At 46.3% G+C, this 24,767-nt stretch overlaps 2 protein-coding genes across 2 annotated transcripts in view; one reads left to right on the plus strand and one right to left on the minus strand.

Annotated features, from left to right (window-relative positions):
- LOC142564395 (neprilysin-1-like) overlaps positions 1–839 on the plus strand; it is a 34,438-nt gene extending 33,599 nt beyond the window's left edge. The window contains exon 13 of the mRNA XM_075675391.1: positions 100–839. Coding sequence (XP_075531506.1) covers positions 100–273 — 174 coding nt within the window. The 3' untranslated portion in view covers positions 274–839. The remainder of the gene's footprint in view (positions 1–99) is intronic.
- On the minus strand, positions 33–24,748 carry MTA1-like (metastasis associated 1-like). Its single transcript, XM_075675390.1, has 8 exons — positions 24,407–24,748; positions 21,786–21,853; positions 19,750–20,675; positions 19,491–19,567; positions 16,822–16,938; positions 11,881–11,969; positions 11,090–11,796; positions 33–799 (listed from the first exon to the last, which is right to left on the minus strand). Exons 1-8 carry the CDS (start codon positions 24,432–24,434, stop codon positions 700–702), a joined length of 2,112 nt encoding a protein of 703 aa, XP_075531505.1. The 5' UTR covers positions 24,435–24,748; the 3' UTR covers positions 33–699.
- Between the last annotated feature and the right edge of the window lie 19 nt (positions 24,749–24,767).

Raw genomic sequence — 24,767 nt, forward strand, 5'->3', positions numbered from 1 at the left:
TATGTTTCACACACACAAATGGACAGGTTGGCTCTTAGACAACAGTCCTGCATGTTTTTACTGGCCACCAAAAATAATAATAAAAAAATGCACATGCAGCTGTACAAGCAGCGGCAGCAGGGCAGCCCAGGACTCCAACTAGCTGCACTGCCGCACGCGTCAGATGACCAGCTCTTCTCACTTGCTTTCGCCACGGTGAGTGCCTATGCAGGTGCGTCACACTGGTGGAAGCAGAACCGTGTTGCGGAACCTCTCGAAAGCAGATGGCGATAACTATGCTTGCTCGAGGTTCAACGATTTTAATGCCAGTGAACTTTGTTCTACCAGTCTCGTTCCTTCCGCATGTGCGCGACTCCGCAGTTACGCGTCGAGAAGGCGCCGTTCATTCACTGGCGGTTCATTCACTTTGAAAGCCACGCTTCACGGTTCCGCTTCCTCCACTGCCAGTGTTAACGAGCCCTAAACTGTGGCGCGTACGCAGGGCATGTGTGCTGAGGGAGAAGAAGGACCACGAGCCAGGGACAGGTGAGAACAGCACACAAGCAGTTCCTCTCTTGGCACACGTACACCCAGGCATAGTCTTCCGCCACCACCAACTTGTGTCTCGGCGCAGGGTGAACCTGGCGCTTCGCGAGTGGGCCCCATTCCGCCAGGCCTTCAGCTGCCCTGAAGAGCGGCACCCGTGCAGCCTGCGCTAGCTCAGTCCAGGATGACAATCTGGTCTGGCGGTGCCCGACTGCGGCAAGGCCGCCGGGCCCAGCGCCGTAGCTCGGCCGTACTCAGCTGCCGCCGAAGACGCCTGCAAAGAAATAATAATAAGAATGCTTCTATTTCAACGATCCATGCTACACTTGTGGGGAATGTGCGAGCTTAATGAGTAGCAATGCCCAGCGCTTTCAGACGTGGTCTGAACTACACCATCACATTGCATGTTTTTTGGTGTTCTATGGAAGAATCAGTCAGGGGTGAAATAGTAGTTTTAAAGATCTGCCCAACATGGCAAATACCCAACATGGCCAGTACAACCTAAAAATAAATTTATTAACTACCACTTCCTGTGCTTTTGATCCTATATGGCACGGATCCTTCATATTTACCCGATCATAATGCACACCGAATTTTTCATAGCCAGTAAAGAATAATGCAATGTTCAAATTCTAATGCACACATAAATTTTCATACTTTGAAAAAATGCAAACTGCAAATAGTTTCCTCACCGTATTTTCATGAAGAGATATAGAAATAGCGATTTGCTGTCAATTGGAAAAAGAAAATTTAAAACTTAGGCCGCAGCAGGAGGTTAAAAATGAGGCCGCAGCAGGCGGTACGATTTGAACACCAGCTAAAGGGAGTGTCCAACAATGACAAAACTAGAAACACTTGTAGTACGGCAAAGCATTGGTTTTGAGACTAGGGGATGGAATTTGGACATCATCTATTGCAGTTTTGATATTGTGCTGAATTCCAATATATGTGCCATACTTTAGTGAGTTCTTCCTGAGATGTGCGCATTAAAGAAATGAGTAAATATGGTATTTACTTTGCCATAGCACCATTAATGACGACACTTTGAAACCATTTGCTTCCATGTTGGCTGGCACGACTCCAGTCACCATAGACAGTTCTCACTCGCATTGTTACAACCATCATATTGGCAGTAGTACCAGCTTTGTCAAGAACTTCATAATGATCCAACCAACAAATTTCTGCCTGTACTGTGAAAGCCATGAGCAATGGTATCTGCAATGTCATGTGCAAGATAACTGCAAATGCATCAAAATACTCTCTCCATCAGGGCATCTGCTGCACTGCGTGAGTCACTCGGAAGTGCACCGATTTCCCGGCAATGTCATAACAAAGACACATCCCCTGCTGCACCTCAACTAGATTGAAACGTCATTCCACCATGTTGCAAATGCCAAGCAACGAAAACGAGGCAGCTCTAGGCAAGGCACTGATGATGTGCACCATGCCCTTCAGTTATTGTGTGTTTACAAAATTTTCCAGGCAACTACATCTAGACAGGTGCGATTATCTTTCTCCACGTTCTCTATGTTGCCATAGAAGAAGTCATCTGAACTGAATTTTTGCATAACTGCAGACTTTGTTGTGAGGCCGCTCAATATGTACATCTGTTGCTTAAAAAGATTTCCACGGAAGCCCATGGGAATTCTGCATGCACGACAATAAAGAACATGGGTATCTTGACAGGTTTCACTGTTTTCTAGCGGAAACTGCAGCTTTCTGCTCTGTCAGGGTGTCTATCAAGTTGACATTTCCAAATTCACTGAGTTTTCTAGGTTTTCCCTGAGTGCCCTTGCAAAATTCCCTGAGTGACACAGAACTTGTGTTTTATATCAAGACAGGCTGATACTATGTCGCCCAATGCTGTCACTCTCTAGTAAGCATGCTAAGAAATGACTTAATCCAGTTTGAATAGTAAGGAGTACCATCTATATTATATTAAACAAATCTGTAGCGAGCGGTTAGTAAAATGCACAGCGAATAAAATAACTTTGGAAAAAATGGTAAAACTCGTTGCAAATCGAGTGGAACATTCTCAAATATGGATAAAAATGAGATACACACATAAACAAGTGTTTTCGAATATCCACTTCAGTCACGAATTATGATCGACTGTCAATACATGTGTGGGAAACACAGGTGGTGCTTGAGACTCCACTGAAAGCAAATCAAGCTGATAGAACGACTCTTTGCGCATCTTATGATGAGTCATTATAATTAGAGTAACTAAATATTTGAATATTGTAAAGTCAGTCATGCTATGCTTCTTCATAAAAAGGATTAAATCCCCCGCTCGAATTACATGCACAAGTTATTCATTAGCCTCAAGCATTTCAAGAAAGAAAAAAAATATATATATATATATATATTTCAAGGTTACTACCGACATGCGCCACATCAAACGTCGAATAAAACATGGTAGTGCCTTCACCAAAGCGATACTCCAACGATACATATCACTCAGAAGAAAAATGGATGTAATTTAGGTTAACAGAACCTTCAATTTGCCGTAAGCTTAATGTTCATGCTGTATTCCTTGCTACCACTCCACAGAAATGGCAAAAATAGGTCGTGTCTACAAATGTGCACGCCGTGACTGAAGGTCATATGAGCTACATTTATCAATTTATAGCAAGCTGATTGGTGTGAGGCCCGAACTTTGTCACAAATGAGATTCTCAACAGCTGGTGTGTCACCCTCAACTCTCCTGGCATACTCTTGGCCTGCGTACAACAGCTCAGTGTTGCATTTCACTGCTTTAGCGAGTTTATTTCAGTTTGGATGAGTAACACCTGCATTCCAGCGTCAGCCAATACTTCGTTTTTTGAGCTCAAGCTCCTCGAAAAAAGCAGCAACAGGCTTTCTTTCCCGTTCATTCCTCAATGCGTCGGTCCTTTCTGTTCTCGTCCTCCTTCAACCGTGCTTTCGCCCCACGGACCATTCGAAGCATCCTCTTCATCAGCTGTGCAGTCAACGTCCGATTTTTCGGACTCCCTAAGGGCCGTGAGAACGTTTGTAAGATCGGGCAGTCCGTAAAAATGAATGCATGTCTTTTACTGCCATTAAAGGCTCAAATTGCCACAGGCACATCCGAAAAGGCCTACGATCACGCTTATTAGGCATATCGGTGTCCGTACTGTGACAGGAGATTGTGGATGGACGCGTGTATAATTAAGGAATGGATACTGTGTCCCGTGACAATTGCCCCTTCCCACGCTTGTTATGCTTCACCGCGTAACACTTGTATTGAGGCAAAGCTGACTTTTGGGAAGCGGCCTCCCCCATTATGCAACGCGCCATACTTTCCGAGCTTCGAAGCCAATCGCGAGGACCACAAAGACAGAGTCAGTGCCACTGCTTACAGCGGCAAATTCTTTCAATGAAAAACACGGCGCCGAACGGCAAGAAGCTTTAAAACGAACGTTGAAGCAGCAAGGCTTAGCGTTTGCCAAGGTGGCGAGGTAATCAAAACGGCGGCAGTAGTGGCTTTGATTACTAATGCCGTTTCGGACCTGCGGTCGCGGCAAAAAGTCCGGAATATCGGACGGCGAAGGGCTTTCGCGTCCAAAATTTCAGACGTTCTTAGACATTGATTCTATGGGGTACGTGATAATGCCGCGGAACCGTCAGGCATCCGAAAAGTCGGCCATTGACTGTAAACTCCTCCAGCCGACGACACGGCGTCAAAAGACGATTCATTACGATTCCTCTCTGTTACATGAGCCAGCATTACTGCAACTTTCGTTCCCTTTCAATAAAATTGCAGCTAATTTTCCCCGATAGAAGCACAAATTCCCTGAGTTTTCCCCGAGTATTTCCAGACTATTCAAAATCCCTGAGAATTCCCCGTTTTCCCGGTTGGTAGACATCCTGTCTGTGTGGTTAGTGTCCTTGCACTCCATACAGTCACTGACCAATAACTCGGGACTCAGTGGGTACTGCTCTAAAGTCTGAATAGTACATGGGATTCCACAATATTGAGTTCACCAGATAATAAATGTCTATTTCACAAATGCCCAGAAAGCTTGCATTGCATTGCATTGCCGTGTGCACATAGATTTGCTTGTAACTTGGTTAGCCTGTATTTCAACCACTGTCGTGCTGTTGCCACAGAAAAGGACGAACAATAAATGAATGCACTAAAGCTCCATCCTTTGACCGCACTAACAACAGTCAAACGATCACAGGTTTTTTCGGAACAGTCACTGTGCTCACACTTTGCTCATCACCGCCCCTGTTTCAGGACACCAAGTGTGGAGTTGGCGCCGTTTGAAGTTGCTTGGAGATTCTGAGCCACAAAAATTAATAACACTCAAAGAAGTCTCCTGGGACCTTGCCACTATTTAACACGTAAAGGAACAAATGCTAGAACTTGCACAACAAACTGCAGCCATTACAACTAAGCTGCTTGGTTAGGCTTGTCGCAGCCAATGACTACAGATCGACTAGGCTTTGCCAGTATCACTTTCGAGAATGTGCCGGTGACTATGCCAGCATTGTATCGAAACAAAAATAAAGCTTTTTCTGCGAAGCTCAGTGGCTGTATTAGTATACAATGATGCAGGTGAAGTATGAATTATTGAACAACGCGCAGTACGGTGTCAAAAATTTTTGTCTCTATAGATGAAGTCTATTGGGCCGGTGGTGGTGCCAAAAAACTGTCCAAATAATCAAGCATGTCCAAACTATCTGTCAGCGACTGTACTTCCAAGTGGCCTCAGCACTTTTCACCTTTGGCAGTTGCTGCTTGTTTCCTCACAGCATCTGTGGCTGAAGCATAAGCTTCGACCTCTCTTCAGAGCATTATGGCATTCCCATTCTTTAACAGTCAGTAACACTCGTTTCGGCAGGAGGACTTCTGTGCTGACAGCTGCTTGGCGAGAAAAGCATGCCAAGTTGCTCGCGTCTCTTAGGACTGTGGGGATATACGACTCTCACGCATCCCCTGATATGTTTGTTTTCTCGCATAGCTCCCATCTCCTGTAATCTGGCTTCACTGCATGGCTTTACCGCTGCGGTCGATATGCTTGCAGGGTAGTACAAGAGATGGCGCGAGTGTTGCTCTTAATGACATCTAATGGCTGGGTTACTTGGGCGCAAAAAGGAGAAGGCTCTTCTTTTTTGGCTCTGGATCTGCAAGCGGTACGGACGTTCTGCGAGTGCACCAATCCATGTTTCTGCGAGACCGTCTCGTGAAGCCTACCTTGGAATGGACGAACAAGATCGTTCGAATGTGCCGCCGTTCGCGTAACTGTACGCGCAAACGACCAGACATTGCTGTCTAGCATGGGGCAAACATTTTCGCTCGTTATCCGGTCGCAGTGAGTCCGACTTCCGCGATTTGTCGCGCGCCCGTCGGCATGTTTTGTTGATAGCAACTCGGCTAGCAGGCATTAGTCTATGAAAGGCGCAATAAATGCCCTTGTGATTGTTTGCACTACTGTGTTGTCATTCCTTTGTCCCAAGAGCACAGGTAAGAACCCCACAGAACTCTGCTCGTATAACCCCACATTAGGTGAACAGTCAGTGATGCAAACGTGTCAGTGACATTAGTTACCGCAGAAATTCCATATTACACTGTTAGTGTTGACCATTACTATGTGCACTACACGGCACGGCAGCTCGGATGAACCAAGGGAGCAAACCAGTTGCTAGGATAGAAAATATCGCTAAGTTAGGATTATGTAAGCACGAGGCAACCAGTATGACAAACTTGGCCCATGCAGTTGCACAGTGTGCTAGCAATATTGCGAGAAACACTGGCTCAAAATAGGTGCGCTAAACAAAAGAGCAGTTCGTGACACTCCAGTGCTAGACATAACTCGTTACTCTGTCAACAAGCCCGAAGTTAAAAATGTAAAAACCGCAGTAGGTGTGTAGTACAGCTCAGAACACTTAACCACTTATAGTGCAGGACCGAATATAATGGGGTCTTTTCTGACTCCTGTTTACCTTCCCATAGAACCCAAAGTATATGCAACCATTTATAGTGCAGCCACGTGAGGTGACGCAGCTAGTGCACTTCTCGGTGAGTTGCACCGCCGAAGGGAGTGCGACAAGGTCAATGCAGAGAAGATAGAGGATACACGAAGCAAACGAACAAACAAGGAACGGAAGGGGGGGAAGGGGGGCAGCAGCAGCATTCTTGCTCAGCAGGCGCACGGGGGTTGCCAAGGCTACGGAGAAGCCTTTTGCTCTGGCCCCCCCCCGTATGGTCTGCACAGAGCGCATGTGCACTGTCGCTCCTTGGCTCTTCGGTTTGTGTGCAGAAAGTAAATACAGTCACCAAACGAGTTCTTGAGTACGAACAGGGTCGCAAGAATGTCTGAAGATTGGGCAGGCCGGAAAAACTAATTTCGAGGGCAACAATTTTTCGTGTTTCACAACTCCAGCACTGCGGAAGAACCAGTCGAGGACATGAGTGCATTTTGTGTTCACCCACTGCGATGTGCATTGTCACGGAAGTGCAGATATTGTGTGTGCCACCATCTGAAGTTCAGAAGGCACATGGCCAACATACACACTGAATGCAAATGAAACTACTGTTTGTTGCAGTAAGTGTGGCTGAAACTGCAGTCACTATCAACGTGACCATGGACAGCGACCATGCAGCTATGAAGGAATGCGGCCAACGCGGTGTTATGCTCGGTGGTAAATGCAAGAATAAAGGCTATAAGGGCACAAAAAGGCATGAAGCGTTCTGCTGTTCCAGTTATTCACATATGACTTCCACTTCGCTTCGCTTTCTACTTCGTTGCAGTTGGACACTATAGCCGTTACTGCTCTTTTGCGTTACATATTTGCTGTGCTCTGCTCTCACCAAGCTTCTAGAGCTATCCGAATTAACCAATGTGCAGCCATATATGTCAGAATTAAATGAGAGTTTGAATCCATAAAATAATGCATCTGCCTCCCAGGACCAAAGTCTGTATTATCCTAATTTGCTAATCATCAAGGGTCGTATTAAGGAGGTTTTCCTGTCGTAGGTGGTTTCAAACTGAGGTGAGAACTTTGTATGGGCATTATTAAACTTCACTTCTTTAAAGATATAAATTAGGATCAAGTCAGATACAGCAGAACCTCGTTGATAAAACCCCGTACCGCACAATTTCTTGGCACCAAAATTTGCAATAGAGAACACAAAAAATGACCCAATACAGAAGTTGCGCGTCTTTTTTGCTGGTTGATACATTCCTGGAAAACATGATCTTTTGGCACTAATGTTCAGTACATTGCCAAAGTGCGATCATATAAAATGTTTTCTGGCCACTAGATCTTGCATAAACAAAGAAAAGCGCAGAGTGTGCTATTAAAAATAGCAGCCGCCCACGGCAGCAGCTTCCCAGCAGCACTCACCCGCCCTTGTCATGTGAAAATGCCAGCACGCACTCAGTTTTCTATTCCAGTACAAGGAAATCTCCTCATTGGCCATCGTGCCCCGCATTCACAGCTATCACCACCCATCTTATTATGATAAGCCTCCTCACCTATCTGTGCCACAGCATGCATGCATAGCACCACTGAAAGGATACTGCGCGCTTTTAGAAGGAAATAACTAGGGGTGTGCAACTATTCTAAAAGTTTCATTATCAAATATTATATTTTTATCATTCGTACTAAATTAAAAAATGTTCCTATATTTGCTTGAATACAAATATTCGAATCAAATCGAATATATTGCTGGGCACATGGTAGCAAACACAGTTCTTAGCATTTTTGGATAAGTTTCGGAGAAGAAAAATTTGTCTTTTTGAAACACTTGGAGTAACACAGCAGTAATCTGTAGCCATTTGGCAAAGCTTGTTATTACTGTGCAATCAGTAAGTGCTGCTCACGAATGAAGTGAGACACAAAGCGAACAGCAACCAATTAAGCTTGCCTTTCAACGGATGGTATACCATGCACAGTGTGTTGCAAACATATTTATTTAAGTAGGCAAGGAACTTGATTTTGTAAACAAATAAAATTTTGTAGCCTAACAAGAACAAAGATATGTGTCTGGGCGCAAGACAGACATAAAATTACAAATGAGCTAGAACAATTTGCATCATCAGGCACAAGACAAAAAGTGATGGCAAATGTCATATGTGCATTCCAAATGACAGATGTGCTTTGATATGCTTTACTGCACTAGACAACATGTGTATTATGCCCAATAACAATGCTAGAAGCTCGACAATAGACTATGCGTCAATAAACAGCGCTGAGATGGGATGACTCCGTACGGTGTGTCACAAAGATGGTGATAGTCAAGAACAACATTTGTACCATCCCGTACACTTGCTTTCGTTGTGAGGCAGTTTGTCAGCTTCCAGTGTTTCGTGTGGCCACTGGGAATAGATATGAGTCAATTCGGCGTAAAACCTTAATTTTTGTTGCTGATACCCGACCGCCCTTTCGAAGCCCAACCCTTTACTGCCTCCAAGGGCTCAAATTGCCACAGGCACATCTGTAATGGCTCCAAAGGCCTGCCAGCACAATTATTAGGCATATCTGTGTTCATACTGTGGCAGAAGACGGCACATGCTTGCGTTTATAATTAAGAAATACATCCAGTGTCCCGTGACAATTGCTTCTTCCCCACGCTTGGTATGCTTCAACGCACTACTTCGTGTGTGCTTCACCGCGTAACACTGCTATATTGAGGCGAAGATGATTTCCAAGAACAGGAATTATGCAACGGGTCGTGCTTCCCGAGCTTCGAAGCCATTGGCAAGGATTTGGGCGCCACTGCTAACAGCTGCAAATTGTTTTAAAGAAAAACACGGCACCAAACAGCAAGAAGCTTGGTACAAGCTAGGCCTAGTGTTGCTGCGGTAGTGGCTATGGCTGCCAGCCGATCAGCGTGCGAGAGCACCTGTTCGAGGCAGCGAGATAAAAAATATGGCGGCGGTGGTAGCTTCGATCAATGCAGTTTCGGACCTGCAGTCATAGCAAAAAATCTAGAAAATCAGACGGCGAAGGGCTTTTGCATCCAAAATTTCAGACGTTCTTATAAATTGACTCTATGGGGTACCGTGACGGTTCCGCAAAGGCGTCCGAATTAACGAGCAGGTCCGAAAAATCGGTAGCATGAATCGGTAGGCAGCATGAAGTGAGGATCGTGTTTTGCTATGGCGGCATCGTATTCTGGTGAAGACCACCAGCTTGATTTAGTTTCGGAAACACCATGCAATAGAAAAACGAAAACTGGTGTATTGGGCCGCTCGGGCCTCACCAGCTCGACACACGTCGGCCTCTCATGCCGTGCACCGAGTGAGCATGTCAAAACTTGCCACGTGAAGAAGCTGCTGGCTCAGGCCAAATTAGAGGAGCACGAACATAAGCTTGCTGAAGCCATAAAAACGACAATGTGTGTCTCAAGCTGCTCGGGCCCCGCCAGCTCGTTGCACGTCGGCATCTCGTGCCACAACGATTCACGCAATGCTTTGCATTACGTGGATGTCAACGACCCCCTTCAGTCATGAATTATAATCGATTGTCGAAAACTGTGTGAAAGTTACACAATGTTGTGCCAAATTGCTGGAGACTGCATAGAAAGCAAGTCAAGGTGGAAGAATAGTTCTGTGCTTTTTGTAGTGACCTATCAAAATTACTACATAGTAATTACCTATTCATTGATGGTACAGTCAGTCATGCTATGTTTCTTCATTAAAAAATAAAATCACCCGCCCGAATTTTATGCGAAGGTTAATTATTGGGTGCAAGCATTACAACAAGGGAAAAAAATAATATTTTGCAATTACTACCAAAACGTGCCACACCAAACATCCCGTTCAAACATAGTAGTGCTTTCACCAAAGCGGTTGTCTGAAGCAATACATTTCACTCAGAAGTGAAATGGTTGTAGTTTAAGAAATGTTCAATGTACTCAAAGTTTAATGTTCATGGTCTATTCCTTGCAACCACTGTGCAGTAATGGCAGAAATAAGTCACATCCACAAACATGAACGCCACGACTGAAGGGGCTACAGTTGAGTTCCGTAATTTTTTAGTGACTTCAAATCATGGTTTTCCTAGTTAGAAAGCCTTTTCCCACGTTTTTCCCTAAAACGTATGAGTGAGCTTCTACCTCATATTTGGGTTGTAAACTTCTACACTGCAATCCAAGTGAGTCTTTCTGGTGCATCTTTCCCAATTGCTAGTCCTCTGCATCTCATCAATTAACAGCCGTGACAACATTTTGAGCCAAGCCATTTTCAAGACTAGCCAAACCTTGCATTCCCAAAGTGGTAGCACTGTCATGAAACTGCTATTTAATCTCAATGGTGCCAGGTTTTTGTCTATAGCCCATGACAACCTAAAGATGCAGTGGCAAATACGTTCAGGGAAGTTGCACAGATGCAAAAGAATCCTTGCTCACATCTGTGCCATCACGTTAGAGGCAACCTTCTTTCAATATAGGCATCTCTCCGGAACAATGTGTCAACACGTGGCGGTGCACGCAGCAGGTGTAGGCGGTTTTGTGGGCAAGCCTTGAACTGAATGTTTATGGTTATCACCAACTACAAGTAATACATGTATTGTAAGAACCACCCTTTCCTCCTATATCGGCATCCCTCACCTGGTGGCTTCGGTGGCGACAAAGTACAGGTCGTCAGGCGCGTCCACCCATGAAATGAGGTGCTTGCGGCCGCCGCCCAGCCGCGTGATGGTGGCAACCTTGGGTCGGCCCCCATTCAAGGGCACTGTAGGAGGGGGTGGTCCCAGCCGGCGCCTGGGTCCGCCCGGTGGGCCAGTGGCCTGCTCTGGGGCAGGTCGCTTACGCTGCTGCTGCGGTGGTGGCTGGTGGTGAAGTAGCAGTGGAGGAGGCCGCTCAGCCGGCGGAGGGAATGCGTGGCGTGCGGGCGTTGGGATCTGCTCACGCGGCGTCGGGTGCAACCACTCGGGCCGTGGCAAATTGGGCGTGCCCAGCCGGTGCGACACATCTACCACAGCACCGCGCTCGCGAGGACGGCGACGGGCAGCAGCCAGTGCGGCAGCTGCTGCAGCCGCTGCAGATGGCGTCGCTGCCAGCACGGCTGGGTCCAGCTTGCCCTGCACCTCGAGCCGGATTGCCGCCGCATTCACTGGCAAAAATGGATTGCGGGCCGCATGGCGGGGCCGCAGCGCTGCTGGGCCTGCCAGCCGCCGTGCCATGCGTGTCAGTGCGGTGGTGCACAAGTAAAAGGCGGCGCGCGTCTTGACCACGGGCCGCGGGCTTCCAGCACGCAGCGCCAGGCCGTGGGCTGTGGCGCAGTGGCGCGCCAGGTGAGCCTTCAGCTTGAACTCCTACGCAGAACAGTGAAGGAGGCATGCTCATGCTAAGTTTCAGAAAGGGAAGCACTGATGTGTAGTGAGGCCCCAACCACTCACCTTTCCACATCCGGTCACGGTGCACCGATGCGGTCGGTGCGACGCCATGCCAGCGGGCAGCCGTTCCGAGCCAAGCACATCTGCTGACTCTGCGTGTGCACAGACAAGCAATTCGAGTTTTGCTAAGCAGCACGGGGACAGATTCTTACTTGAAAGACTTTGAATGCCAATGTGGCGTCTGTCCTAACCATATCAGTCCCCGACCAATTATTCGAACCTCCTTGACTGACTGGACATCGTGCACCACAGACATCTTGTCTATCCACAGAAACTGACAAAAAGGGTCCATTATGAAAGTAATGCACATGATTTTATTATGACGCGACTATCCATGGCAGCGCAGTAAAACCAGTCGGGAGATTTGGCGAGGGTTCTACCCTGCTAATGCACCCAGTCGCCAGTTTACTCCGAGCAGTGTGAGCAAATAACATGACACGATGGAGCATTCGCTTGAACAGAGGTACGCTATCAAGTTTTGCATGAACCTTGGAGAGAATTCAACCGAAACATTCCAGATGCTTCTAGAGGCCTTCAAGGACAACTGCATTTCAAGGTCAAAGTCCGGAAGGTGGCACAAGGGCACAAGGTGTTCAGGGAGGGCCGGGAGGAGGTCGTCGACGAACCCTGTTCTCGATGTGTGTGTGTGTGTGTGAAGTGATTTTTAAAGAGAAATGGAAGAAATAAGTGCAGTGCCGTAACTGCCTCTGACAGGAGGAAACCTCAACAGCACTGCACGGGGAAAGGGGTATAGGGAGAAAACGATGAAGGAGATAGAGACCGGAAGTAAGAAGGAAAGAGAGACCGGAATAGTAAGAAAAAAAAGAGACATAATATAGCTAAGCATTTGCGGGGCCTACAGCCACGCTCTGAAAGTGTGTTGCTTCACAGAATTCCATCAATGCCGAAAATGCACGCTTGGTGATGGAGCTGTGAGCATTGGGGAAGAGTAGGCACTGCAGGGTGGTGGATGGCAAGCCACATCGGCGGTAGGAGGCGTACAGAGCCTCCCTCTCGGTCCCGGAGGCCGGGCAATGAAGCAGAAGATGCTCCAGTGTCTCCACGCCGTCGCAGCTACCACACGCTCAACAATGACCAGAACCAACAGAAACGTGGATCGTGTGCATAAAGTTTTGCGTTCCGACCGTCGAGTGAGCATCCAGCAAATTGCTGACTTCCTACACATGTCCACATTTGCGGTACATGAGATAGTGACCTAGGATCTGCAAATGCACGAGGTCTGCACGAAGCTTGTGCCGAAAGTGTTGACAGAAGAACAGAAAGAAGTTTTGCACTGTCAAGAATTGTTGGATTTGGTTCAAAATGAGCGGTTCAACCTCAGAAGCCACCAGTCTAGCTCGCACATATTCAGTGAGCTGCATGGGCTACAAACAAAGGCGAGCAGCCGTGAAAGACAGCCGCCGTGTGGTCAATGCAGACAAAAAGCGCGCATCATCAGCAGCATTCCAGCAAGCCATCAAGAAGAGACGCAAAGAAAAGCCTGCTTCGGACTATTCTCCAGGAGCATTCTGATTCCTTTTTGTGGTGACTTCCATGATTTTGTCACATAAAAAGGATTTTTCAGATTGCTAAACGTTTTTTTGCGTTTTTCTCAGATCATGATTTTCGCACACCCGAAGATTTGGGATGTGCACTGTGTCTCTGCTAGTTCTTTGATTTGCATGATTTTCTTTTTTCTGAATGCTGAACAGTCAGAGAGTGCAACAAAACTATAAAACAGTATGCTAGTGTAATGCAACTTTTTCAAATCTTGCCAGCATTAACAACAAAAAATAGTGTTCCAAAGTTGCTAATTCAAATTTTGATAACTTTTGGCTATGTAGATAGAAATACAAAACTTTATATGTGCACTCTTCAAACATTCAAAAACATACCTAGTTAATTTTAGATCTCTCAGTACAATAAATTTCTTGCAAGTCACATTCCAAATTTATAATACTAAAGATTGCATAACTTTTTTCTGTTAACCATAGAAAAAAACTGATTACATATTTGCAATCAGCTCACTAAACTGAATATAAGCTGGAAGTTTCAAATCTCCAGAGTTAATAAGAATAAAGTTCTGCTCGTGCACCAGGTCCCCCCTTAAAGCCGGTCAGCGTGACAGAGAAACGCAGGGACCGTGCATTACGTGACTCCGCACCGCTCCACATGATCATCCACGTGGTCAAACAGCTCTGTGAAACTTTGTTGCAGATCGTCCATATCAGTACGTTGAACTTTCCTAAGCGGAGCATCACGCTCGGCCCGCCGACTTCCTCCTGGTTGTCGAAGCAGCAGCCAACAATGCTTGCAATGAAAACGCCGCAAGTCATAAAGCATTTATTTTCATGAGCATTTTTGCATCTGGACAATTATGTCACAGTTAAGTGAACATAGACTTGGTTCTCCCTATACTCCGTTGGCAGCAAAGAGTAAATAAGGCCTTGCACAGTGGTCGCTCCGTGCGGCCAGTCTGTGAAACCAAGTGTGGACACTCAGCAATACATCGGCAGTGTTTCAACGATGTGCACTCCGTTCTTTGTTGAAGGAGTGCCTGTCGCTTGTATCAGTTTCGTGTTACCATCAGCTGCCTCCGAATAAGCAATATTTTTAACGTAATCTTCCTTCAGTGCCGAGCCTCGATGAATCTGGTGAATAGTGGCAGTTTTAGAAAGCAGATACTTCCACACGCAATCAGTTTGAATGATACACTTCGAGAAGTCGGAGGTCTATGTCATGTACGAGAACTGGGACAAAGCGGCGGAGTATTCCGTTATTTTTGTCTCAATGAACACACGCAGTTGCCGTGGAAGAGGCCCGGCAGAAGCCGAGAAACGAAACTCACTTTCTAACCACATGCTCTTGCACGCAGAGCGCTGCAACTTTGCCTGTTGTGCGCCAGATGGCGCTCACTATTTTGCAAACTATTTTTGTGCTCACTATTTTGCATTGTGTTGCTAGCTGACAAGCAAAGTGATATGCAACATCTGGTTAAAATCTGTTGTGCACAGGAAGGCAATAAGTTAGGTATGAAATTAAGCGTTCAAAAATCAGGTGTTATGGTATTCAATGAAAACAGCGAACATACAGTGACAATACAGGGCCAGGAAATACCACGCGTAAAAGAATATAAACACCTTGGTATATGGATAAACGAAGGCAATAGATATATATGGAAACACAGGAAAGAACAATAACAGTAACGGGGAAGAGAAATGCGGCCATAATGAAACACAGAGCAATATGGGGATACAATAGGTACGCGGTGCTCCAGTTCATCTGGAAAGGTGCAATGATTCCAGGACTTACATTTGGAAATGCGGATGTTTGCTTGAAGTAAGGGGTACAATCAGGACTCGGCAACTAAAGGTCAGTGTGACGCCTCGCATTGGGAGCTCACGGGAAGACTACAACTGAAGTTGTGCAGGGTGATGTGGGCTGGACAAGTTTTAAAGCAAGTGTGAGGGAAGCTCACAGTAAAATTAATTATTAAGAACGACTGAGGAATATGGAAGAAAGTAAATGGGCTGAGAGATTGTTTAAGTATTTGCACAGGAATAACATTGATTCACAGTGGAGGAAAAGAACTACGTACGAAGCTTACCAGCAAGTATGCGGCCTGTATGGTGAGCAACACAGCAATGAAGAACGCGAAGCAGAATGCCAGAGAGGCTGAGACAATCTCATGGGTGGCGGCAATAGAAAAGAAACCTGCCATGAGTAACTACTTAAGAAGGAAAAACAAAATCAGGAAAGAAACAATTTATGATAACTCAAAGGGAAGCTCATTACTTTTCGAAGCGAGATCAGGATGCCTTAGAATACGCACCTATAAAGCGAGATATAAGAAGGAAGAAGAAGCATGTGCTTGCTGTGGTAAAGCTAGGGAAACGATGGCGCATGTTGTATTAGAATGTGAAGCTATGTGTCCAGCGGTCGATTTAGGAATTGCTGGTTTCCTTGAAGCCCTTGGTTTCAGTGAGAGCAGGGGAAAAGTAAACATGGCTGCAATAGAGATTAGTAAAAGGCGACTGGAAAATTGGCGGAAGAAAAGTATGGAAACGACTAACAGAGGCATACAAAAACAAAGTTCACAATAGGGGTTCAGAAACATTTGTTATGGGACTTAATCATGCTATTATTTTTTTCTTTTTTAACATAGGTAGGACATTAGGCAATAAAATAAATGTTGGTGGAGCAACCCACCACCCTGTTCCAAAGGGGATGCTCTTAACATCCATCCATCCATCCATCCATCCATCCATCCATCCACCCATCCATCCACCCAACCACCCACCCACCCATCCATCCATCCATCCATCCATCCATCCATCCATCCATCCATCCATCCATCCATCCATCCATCCATCCATCCATCCATCCATCCATCCATCCATCCATCCATCCATCCATCCATCCATCCATCCATCCATCCATCCATCCATCCATCCACCTATCCATCCACCGTCAATCAATCTTTTCCTTGAAATTTGCTTTTCGGGATGTTTGATTAATGCTTTTTGGGCCTTCTCCATGTATGAAAAATTGGTTGTCGACTGTATTAGGTGCATGCAAGGCATTGGTACAGCAGGGTTATGTGGGCAGGTCAAGGAAGATGCAAAATTTGAGCCAGTTTCAGTGCATAGGCATATTATGCCTGCGGTTATGCTCAGCCAGTTCAATGATGCATATGTAACGTGTAAGGAGAGAAAGTGGGCTTCTTGAAACATCCATGATTTGTGAAAACAGCTTCGTACAACCTGTAAGTAAGCAGCTCCATTAGGTCCTTTCACCTCTACTAAGCTAGGCATGTCCTACTGTTTCTAGCACATTGCAGTTGCCAAAGCAGCGGTTGGTGATAGTCTAAGCTGGCACAGATACAACATTCGAATAGAGCCCATCGTAGTTCCAAGTCTAAAACAGTATGTGTGCAGAGCTCACCCAGTCGGGTTGGGTATTTGAGGCCACCAAACTTCTTCCAGTAGGTCCAGCAGGACTGACACAGACGGCACTGCATGTGTGCAGGTCCCCACGCATACCACTGGGCCGAGTTCATGGCTGCAATGATAAGTAGCGCTGCCTTCATCAGCAAGCTTGACAGAAAGGCAAAAACAGAAGTTCACGCCATCTTCACGGTTACATACGTCGCTCACCTAGCACACCAACAGTGACAACTGTGATGCTGACAACTTCACAACACTGTGATGGAGTTCTGCATGTGCATCAGAGCTTACGTGACCTCCGAGACACACTCGAACTTCGTTATAATGAAGATGAAGGGAGAGTTGAAATTACTGCATGATATAGAGTATTGTGCTTTACTACAGTATGTGGCCAATGAAGCACACAACTTTAAACATGCTAAGACTATAGCTCCATGGCCTGACAAACACGACTGTGTATGCGATGAAAATTTACTAAAACAACAGCAAACGAATCTCCGGGTATGCAACACAGAACTTTTTAGTACCTGATGCAGCAGCCTTTACGATGCCCTCATGTTGTAATGTGATGGCTGTTCACTTCTCTTTCTATTTGGCTAGCTCAAATTGTCGAGAAACTGGCAAAACGGCAGCGCAGTTGAAGGAAACAGCTAGCATGTTGCGATGCAAATGAAGCTTGTTGTGTTCGAGCATGTGGCACACAACATGGTGCACCAACTACACAGCTGGGACAATATTCTTGGGCGACCTCCATGACTTTCAAAGATAGTTTCACTTCTGCTACATCATGCAAACCTGTCAAAAGTATAATGGCTGACAGCAGGCTATTGCCACTGTGTGAAGGTAGCGATATTGGTCCAGTGTCAGAACTACTGTCGGTCAAACAAGTACACGCATTTGGCACGTGAAAGTCACTATTTCCAAAGTAATTGCCTTAGCACACAACACCAATGCAATCTTAGAAGTCACGCTGTGCTGTGCCAGCCTGCGCGGCACGTCACACAGAGATAGCGAAGTGGAGGCACTGGTTTTTCGCATGCCATGTACAAGTACCACCATCTATATGTGTTACGGCGCAGCTGGCTGACTTCTGAGATCACAATCCTGAAAGGCCTGCCTGCACGTCTAGCTTCGCAAAGATATGCACCGCAACAAGAAAGGTAAGTGCTATGATGAGCCGTCGTTTGAGGGCGGCCATCGAGCACAGCCACTATGTGCGCGGCAGCGAAGACGACCATTGTTGCTCAATGGCGCATTCGACACGGGAATTTTCAACTGCCCCACCGACCACGTGATGAACCTGGCAGGAAGCGATATGCTCAGTGTACAATGGTTGGTATGTTTTGGTTTTCGAAGGTGAATCTGGTTCGGTATATCCATTGACAAATACATGGATCTCTATGGGAATTTCAAGGGGCATAGGTTGTGTCCAAAGAACGACAGAAAGCTGAGTTAGTTCGTAAGGATTCATTATGCAAAAAGGTGAGGCGTGCAGACAGGACACATGAGAAGAGAAGTGGCGTTCGTATTGTCCGCTTCTCTTCACGTGTCCTTTCTGCACGCCTCACCTTGTTGTGTCTAAATCTGCGCCCCATAAGGCAACACCTTCTAGATTTAAAACGGATATCTTATTAAGGGCTTCACTTTGGCTGGTTGTACATGAAGAAGCAATTTCGAGAACCGGAAATACGCCATAGGACATCAAGTTTTGGACATCACTTATTGAATTTACTTCGTTACATTTCATTGTATGCCACTTTGCTATAACAAAGTTCGAGTGGTGTTCTGCTGTCGCAACAGTGTGTCACATGTTGTAATTTCAAAAGTCATGCTTTTAATGCAATGTCGCAGTTGACCCTCAGACACATAGAGCACACACATGCACAAGTTGAAATGGCATGCGGCACACTTAAGGTACACACAATACTGCAACATATTTTTCTTGGACGCAACATTTGGTACTGAAGCACTGCTGTTTTATGAAACACATTTCAAAAAGCAGGCATTGATCTGTGGTAGCATGCTTGGCTAGCATGCACAATAGCATATTGAGGGTCAGGGAGTAGAAGTGAAAACAGGGCAAGTTGGTAAATGTTGCACATCTTATAAAAACAGCGTGAACTACACAACACAGAGAAAGAGAAACAGGGGCGAGGTGATTTTAACTTTTTTTCCCCAGCCTGTAGCTGATATCAGTTACTTCAGTGCTGTACATTAATTTGCGCAAGGCTGCTGGAAAAAAAAAAAGAAAGTGTGAAAGACAAACAAAATTGAGAACGAACAGCAGAAAAGAGAGAATCTGAGTGCTTCAGTTGATGACGGTGACACTAAAGTATCATTCAAGTACTGAGCCAATCCCCTTCCCGTTAATGACATAATAGCTTTTCTTGGGCCAGTATACTGCCAAATAATTGTTGGGCTAGTTGGTGTTGCACTGCTGATCAGGCAAATCAGCACAACAAAAAGACAATGCAAGCAAGAAGAGGCAAAGACCAAGCACTTCTCTCTGTCTCCCCTTCCTTGTGCATTGTGTTTCTGTTGCGCTGATTTTCCTCATCAGCAGTATACCTTTGTTTCATGTGTCCACAGGCCAGGCACAATATGCTTGCGAGGGACAGCCCCAGCAGAGCAATAAAAGTGAGAGCAGGTTCAGTGGAGCACACTCACTGTAGCAGCTCTCGCAGGGGCGGCCGCCAGCTGTGGCTCCTTCGGGTCCTCCAAGGACACCCGTAGCTTTGTTGTTGCTGCACAAAGTTGCATCATTTGCAAAATACTGGTTAAAGCGCTCTTGCAGTGCCAAGCAGCTGTAGTGACTGACAAGCAGGGTGAGGTAACATGGGTCCATGCTGCAGGAAGGGGTGGAGAAGAGCCACGGGACTGGCGTGCAGATGAGGGGGGTTCACAGATGAGAGGGGGAAGCACTCACTAGTTTGGGATGTAGACTTGCTTGAGCTTGCTCTCAGCTTCAACGGCTTTCACTCGCTTCTGCTGCACGTATCGGTCGGTGGTCTTCCACATGTAGTAGTACTCGACAATGTTCTTGAGGCTCTTCCAGGGCAAAAAGTCCTGGCGGATGTCTGCAAAGTCCTTGCCGTACTTCTCAAGGGCCTCCTCAAAGAGGTTGGCCTCTGAGGCCGACCACTCCTCCATCTCATCGCGGCAGAGCACGGGCCCGCCAGGAGGCACCAGGGCCGCCACCGCCCGCGCCAGGTCGTAGCCCGTGCGATGCAGCAGCTCCATGGCGTGCAGCAGCGTCACGTCTCGTGAGGCCGCCGCCGCACTCATGTGGAGGCTGGGCTGCTTCACGGAGCTCGAGCAGTCGAGGGCACGTGCAAATGTGCCCACTGACCGGCACACGATGAGGAATTGGTCCAGCTGCCGGTCGGAGAGACCGTGTGACGGGATGTACACCAGCGTCTCTAGCTGAGCACTGTCTCTGTCGTCAGCCCCTTCGCCTGTTTCAGCGGGCAGCCCTGTCCAGGGAGGCACTTCAGCCTGGTAGCGCTGGCCCACGCGGATTTCACCTCTGTCGGCCAGCAAACTCTTCTGCTGGGGGTCATAGACGAGGGCATAGAAGAAGGCATCCTCCTTGTTCAGGTACGAGAGCAAGGACTCGGTCTCGTTGAGCAGGGTGACAGAGCATTTGCCCCGGATGTGGGTGGCTGGCAGAGTCTCCACCTGTCGTGACAGGAACAGCTCCCGGTGGCGGAGCTGGTGGCGCTCCTTCTCTGTCAGCTGCTCAGCCTCTCGCTCTTGCTCTTCCTCGAGGGCGCCCACTAATGGCTTCTCTAGTGACAGGTCCCGCCGGCGGTAATAGCACATCACCTTGGCCTCCACATTCCCGTTGGCAGTCTGCAAGGATTGAAAGAAGCCCATCGTGGTTAGTTCTGCTGTTACGATTGGCTCGGCACAGCCAACTCTGGCTTTGCACATATGCTTAATCAGTCATTGTAAATTTTCCTACTCATTGTTAAACAATCACAGGCACTTAACCAGTGCCCACTCCTGTGGCCACTCCACCTTGAGCAGACAGGATGCAGTAAGGAAAGAGGTGGTCATAAAGGCACTTTGGAAATATTAGCTTTCTCCTTCAGCAAAGTGCAAGCAAGGTTCAAAAGTCCACTGCACTGAAGAATAACCAAAAACCTTTGCCTTATAGATATATAATTGACTACAACTACATAGATGAGAAAGTGACACTACATTACTCGTATTTCGATGGGGGCGAAATTCGAAAACACCCGTGTACTTAGATTTAGGTGCACAATAAAAAACCCCAGGTGGTCGAAATTACCAGAGTCCTCCACTACAGTGTGCCTCATAATCAGAAAGTGGTCATGAGACGCGAAACCCCATAATGTTTTTTGACACTAAATTACTGTTGTATGCATAGGAATGATGGGAAGAGGGTGCTTTAGAGCAACATCTTTCTTGAAGAACCAGCCAAGATGCAGACAGGAGCATTCTGATCAAGGTTTCCAAGTACCCTAAGCAGGCCATGCAGCATCCAGCACAAAAGACACTCTGACACGACCAGCACGGACAGGTTCATGAAACCACTCTATGGCAGTAAAAATAATTTCATACCCCTGTCACATGGGGTCTTTTCAATCGTCATCAAGCCTAATCAAGAGCAAATTTTTCACCAATTGGCTCCGTTGCACAAGCTACAGAGGGGAGCAAATTGCAGTATGGAAATTTTATTTTTGCTGGGCTATATTGCAATCGAAAGCACCCCAAGGGACTGGGGCATTACTTTCTGCATTATTTTTTATGAGCCCCACACATACCTAGCTGTACAAGGAACATAACTTATCCAACGATTATGTAGACTGCTAGCTTATTTAGTATTTTTTTGTAGTGAAGCTGGCAAGATGCTCAGGTGCCGAAAAACAATGGCTGTCGCGCCACGTCTTGAACTCGTCTTTGTGTCTAGTCACGAAATGCGAAACCGAGGCTTACCTTAACGAGTTCTTCAATCCTCCTGATTTGAAAGGGAGCAGTGGACGAAGTCTCGAAGAAGACATAGTCTGCAGAGAGATGGTAGAACTGAATGTGTCAGGTTGCATGCAAGAGGCTAGAAAAGCTAACCAGGGCAGCACTGCACAAATGTACCCACAAAGCCTTGGTATAATAAAGTCCAGCTTAAATGGCAGTCAACAATTTAAAAAAAGAAAAATGCTGACCATAATGCTTGTCTTTTACATGAAAGCCAATGCTCCAGACTTGGAGCAGAATGACGTTTCAACTTACTGATAGTACACATAAGAAAGCCCATTTTATAACCGTTTTTTGTTTCATATGTGCAATATTGCATGCTACTTGCTTCTTCAAAACAAGGTAAGCAACCACAGTGCCAAGCTGAACAATTTTATTTTTCCAGCTCTTGCAAAGAAAACTTGCCGTACAGTTGTAGGAGAATACTTGTACACAGCATCAACAAAAACATGCATAACTCACTTGCTTAAAAGCTTGTCTATTTCACTTTTTCCATGCACAGAACTAAGAGACCATTAGCATTTTTAAAACCATGATTGGGCACCACTTGATGGAACACCTGTTAATACTTCAGCTGAGGCATAGTCACATCTGAACAGCCCCAAGTAGAAATAACAGCACCCCTTCCAACTACTGCAAAAATTGAGGTCTAAACCTGCAGGATGGTCTGTTACTTTTCCTCACAAGGGTAAACTGTTCACCCTTACTTAGGGTGTTCAGCTGTGGCACATTCAGGCAAGCATTTTTGCCTAGAGCTTTGATTATACTTAGAGGCTTTGAACTGTTGAAAACACCTGTCCAAACCTATGCCTAGCAAAATCCTGCACAGAAAAAGCTGCAAATCATGACACAACCATCTAAATACACTGTTGCCAAGCACTGCCAGAGATGAAGCTAAGGACAGTACAGAAGACGACAACACTCGCTGATGTCACAGGGGCTGGTTTCCATCTTGTATGCCTTGCAGGCTAGTGGACACGTAAATACTGTAAATATATTTAAACCTCTCTTCTCACCCTAATCATTTTAGTGGAGGTTGTGGGCTCTCCCAGACACACGACGGATTTATGAAGCGGGCGCTCCTTGGCTGCATCGGCAATGCCAGCTGACAGCAAGAATGCTTTGGGCATGTCGCCACCAGCGCCGACTTTCATCCTGGCACAACTGGCCGACTCTGGCACCTTTTCCAGGACGGATAACACTGTCGTTAAAGATTGGCTTCAACTAAACAAACGGGTGAGCGCGAGCAATCACTCACACCAGACCACCATGCTCGCTAACCTGATCTTTTACCTTGTGGTAACGGCACGCGTCTGGTTTGAAACCCACGAAGAGGAACTCACCAGTTGGGACTTGTGCAAACAAAAGCTCACCGTTTGTTTCAGCAAGCCTCTTGCCTGCCGGCGTGCCGTGCGGAAAGACCTCGTGTGTCAACCGCCTTATAATCTACAGCAAGTAGTGTGTTTTCAAGTAGAACGTACGAGAGTGGGCAGCCACCATGGGGCATGTTTGGTCATCTCATCACTAAACCACACTGGTGTCAAAGGTGTTGTTTCGATGGTCACAGAGGGCTATTGCTCTTAAATTTGTTATGCACATCCACGAACACAAAAACAACTGAACATTTACTCTATACAAGGGTATGGCTGCAAATTACATTAACTGAGGACTGACGCCAGCAATATTAGCACTCAATGACTGTCAATACTGCATGGGTGCCACATACATTAAAGCATGTCTGCCTTAACACCGCTATTGAACCACAGTTTATGTCGTTACTGAGCCGTACTACTGTCACGCTTGCCAAGGCATGATCATCAGGGCATATATATTATAAAATATTCAGCAGCTACCATAAGTGGATGCCAGTGGTAGGCTACTGCTGAAGTTTCCCTAAGCTCAGAAGCATTTTTTCTTTCGTGAGTGCGAAAGAAAAAAAGCGAAAGAGCCTCACGAGGTCTAATGGCAACAGCACTTAATTAGTACTGAAAGTTCTCGTCACCCTAGTTACTAGTTAGCTAGTTAATTTGGCTAATGCACCTTTCATTCGTTCTCGATAGAAGCGGCTATCCGGTACTCCTTGCATAGTGACACCAAAAGTAACACGCTATTCGGTTCTTAAGCAAGACGTCAGCATTATTTACAAATGTATTTTAATAGGCTGCATCTTTTGTTTTTGTGCCGTTATTATAATGGCTTCGTTAGGTGTATTTCAGTAAGGAAACACGGGCAGAGTTACCAAGAAGCTAAGACATTCCAGACGAGAGCTTTATCAAGCGATTGTCGTAGCGGCCCAAGATCGTTAAAGGCAACTCGAAACGATGAAGCAGACCTCGGTACGCACCTCACGTCCGGCATTTGACGCGCCGGCATCGCAAAAGACGCCAAAAGAAAACTAAGGATAGTGCTTTCTGCGCTACTGTTGCGCATTCAAGCAAAAATGCGACAGACTTGAAAAATCCTTCCTTCAACTTCCATAACGCTGGAAATGCATGTATTTCACGTTCACAAATACGCAGACTGCATAAAATTGCCGCCGATTAACCCTAACTAGCGAGATACCCAATCGCCGGCAAGTCACATACCTCCAACACGGTACATGTTGGCAGCCATGGTGGGTGACTACAAATCGCTGGTCACAGCAGAGGAGTTGTGGACGAAGCCGTGGTAGTGGAAATTGAGGCATGCATTCGTATTTTCAGCTTTTCACGAGTTCACAGGCACGGACGCCGCGCGACCGGCGCCATTTTGGACGCTGAGTGCCAGTAGAAAGCAGCGGCGCCTAACCAGCGCTAATGTTTTATGATATCCCGTATATTCACAGAATGTACACTTTAGTGCAGCAATTTGAATGATCTGACTGACATGATATAGCATGTTGTGGCTACGATTAGCGGTTCAAGGCATTTTTTGAGCACGGGCTACGCAGGCTACGTATGGCTTCAA

Source organism: Dermacentor variabilis, chromosome 11 (genome assembly GCF_050947875.1).
Source record: "Dermacentor variabilis isolate Ectoservices chromosome 11, ASM5094787v1, whole genome shotgun sequence".
Lineage (NCBI taxonomy): Eukaryota > Metazoa > Arthropoda > Arachnida > Ixodida > Ixodidae > Dermacentor > Dermacentor variabilis.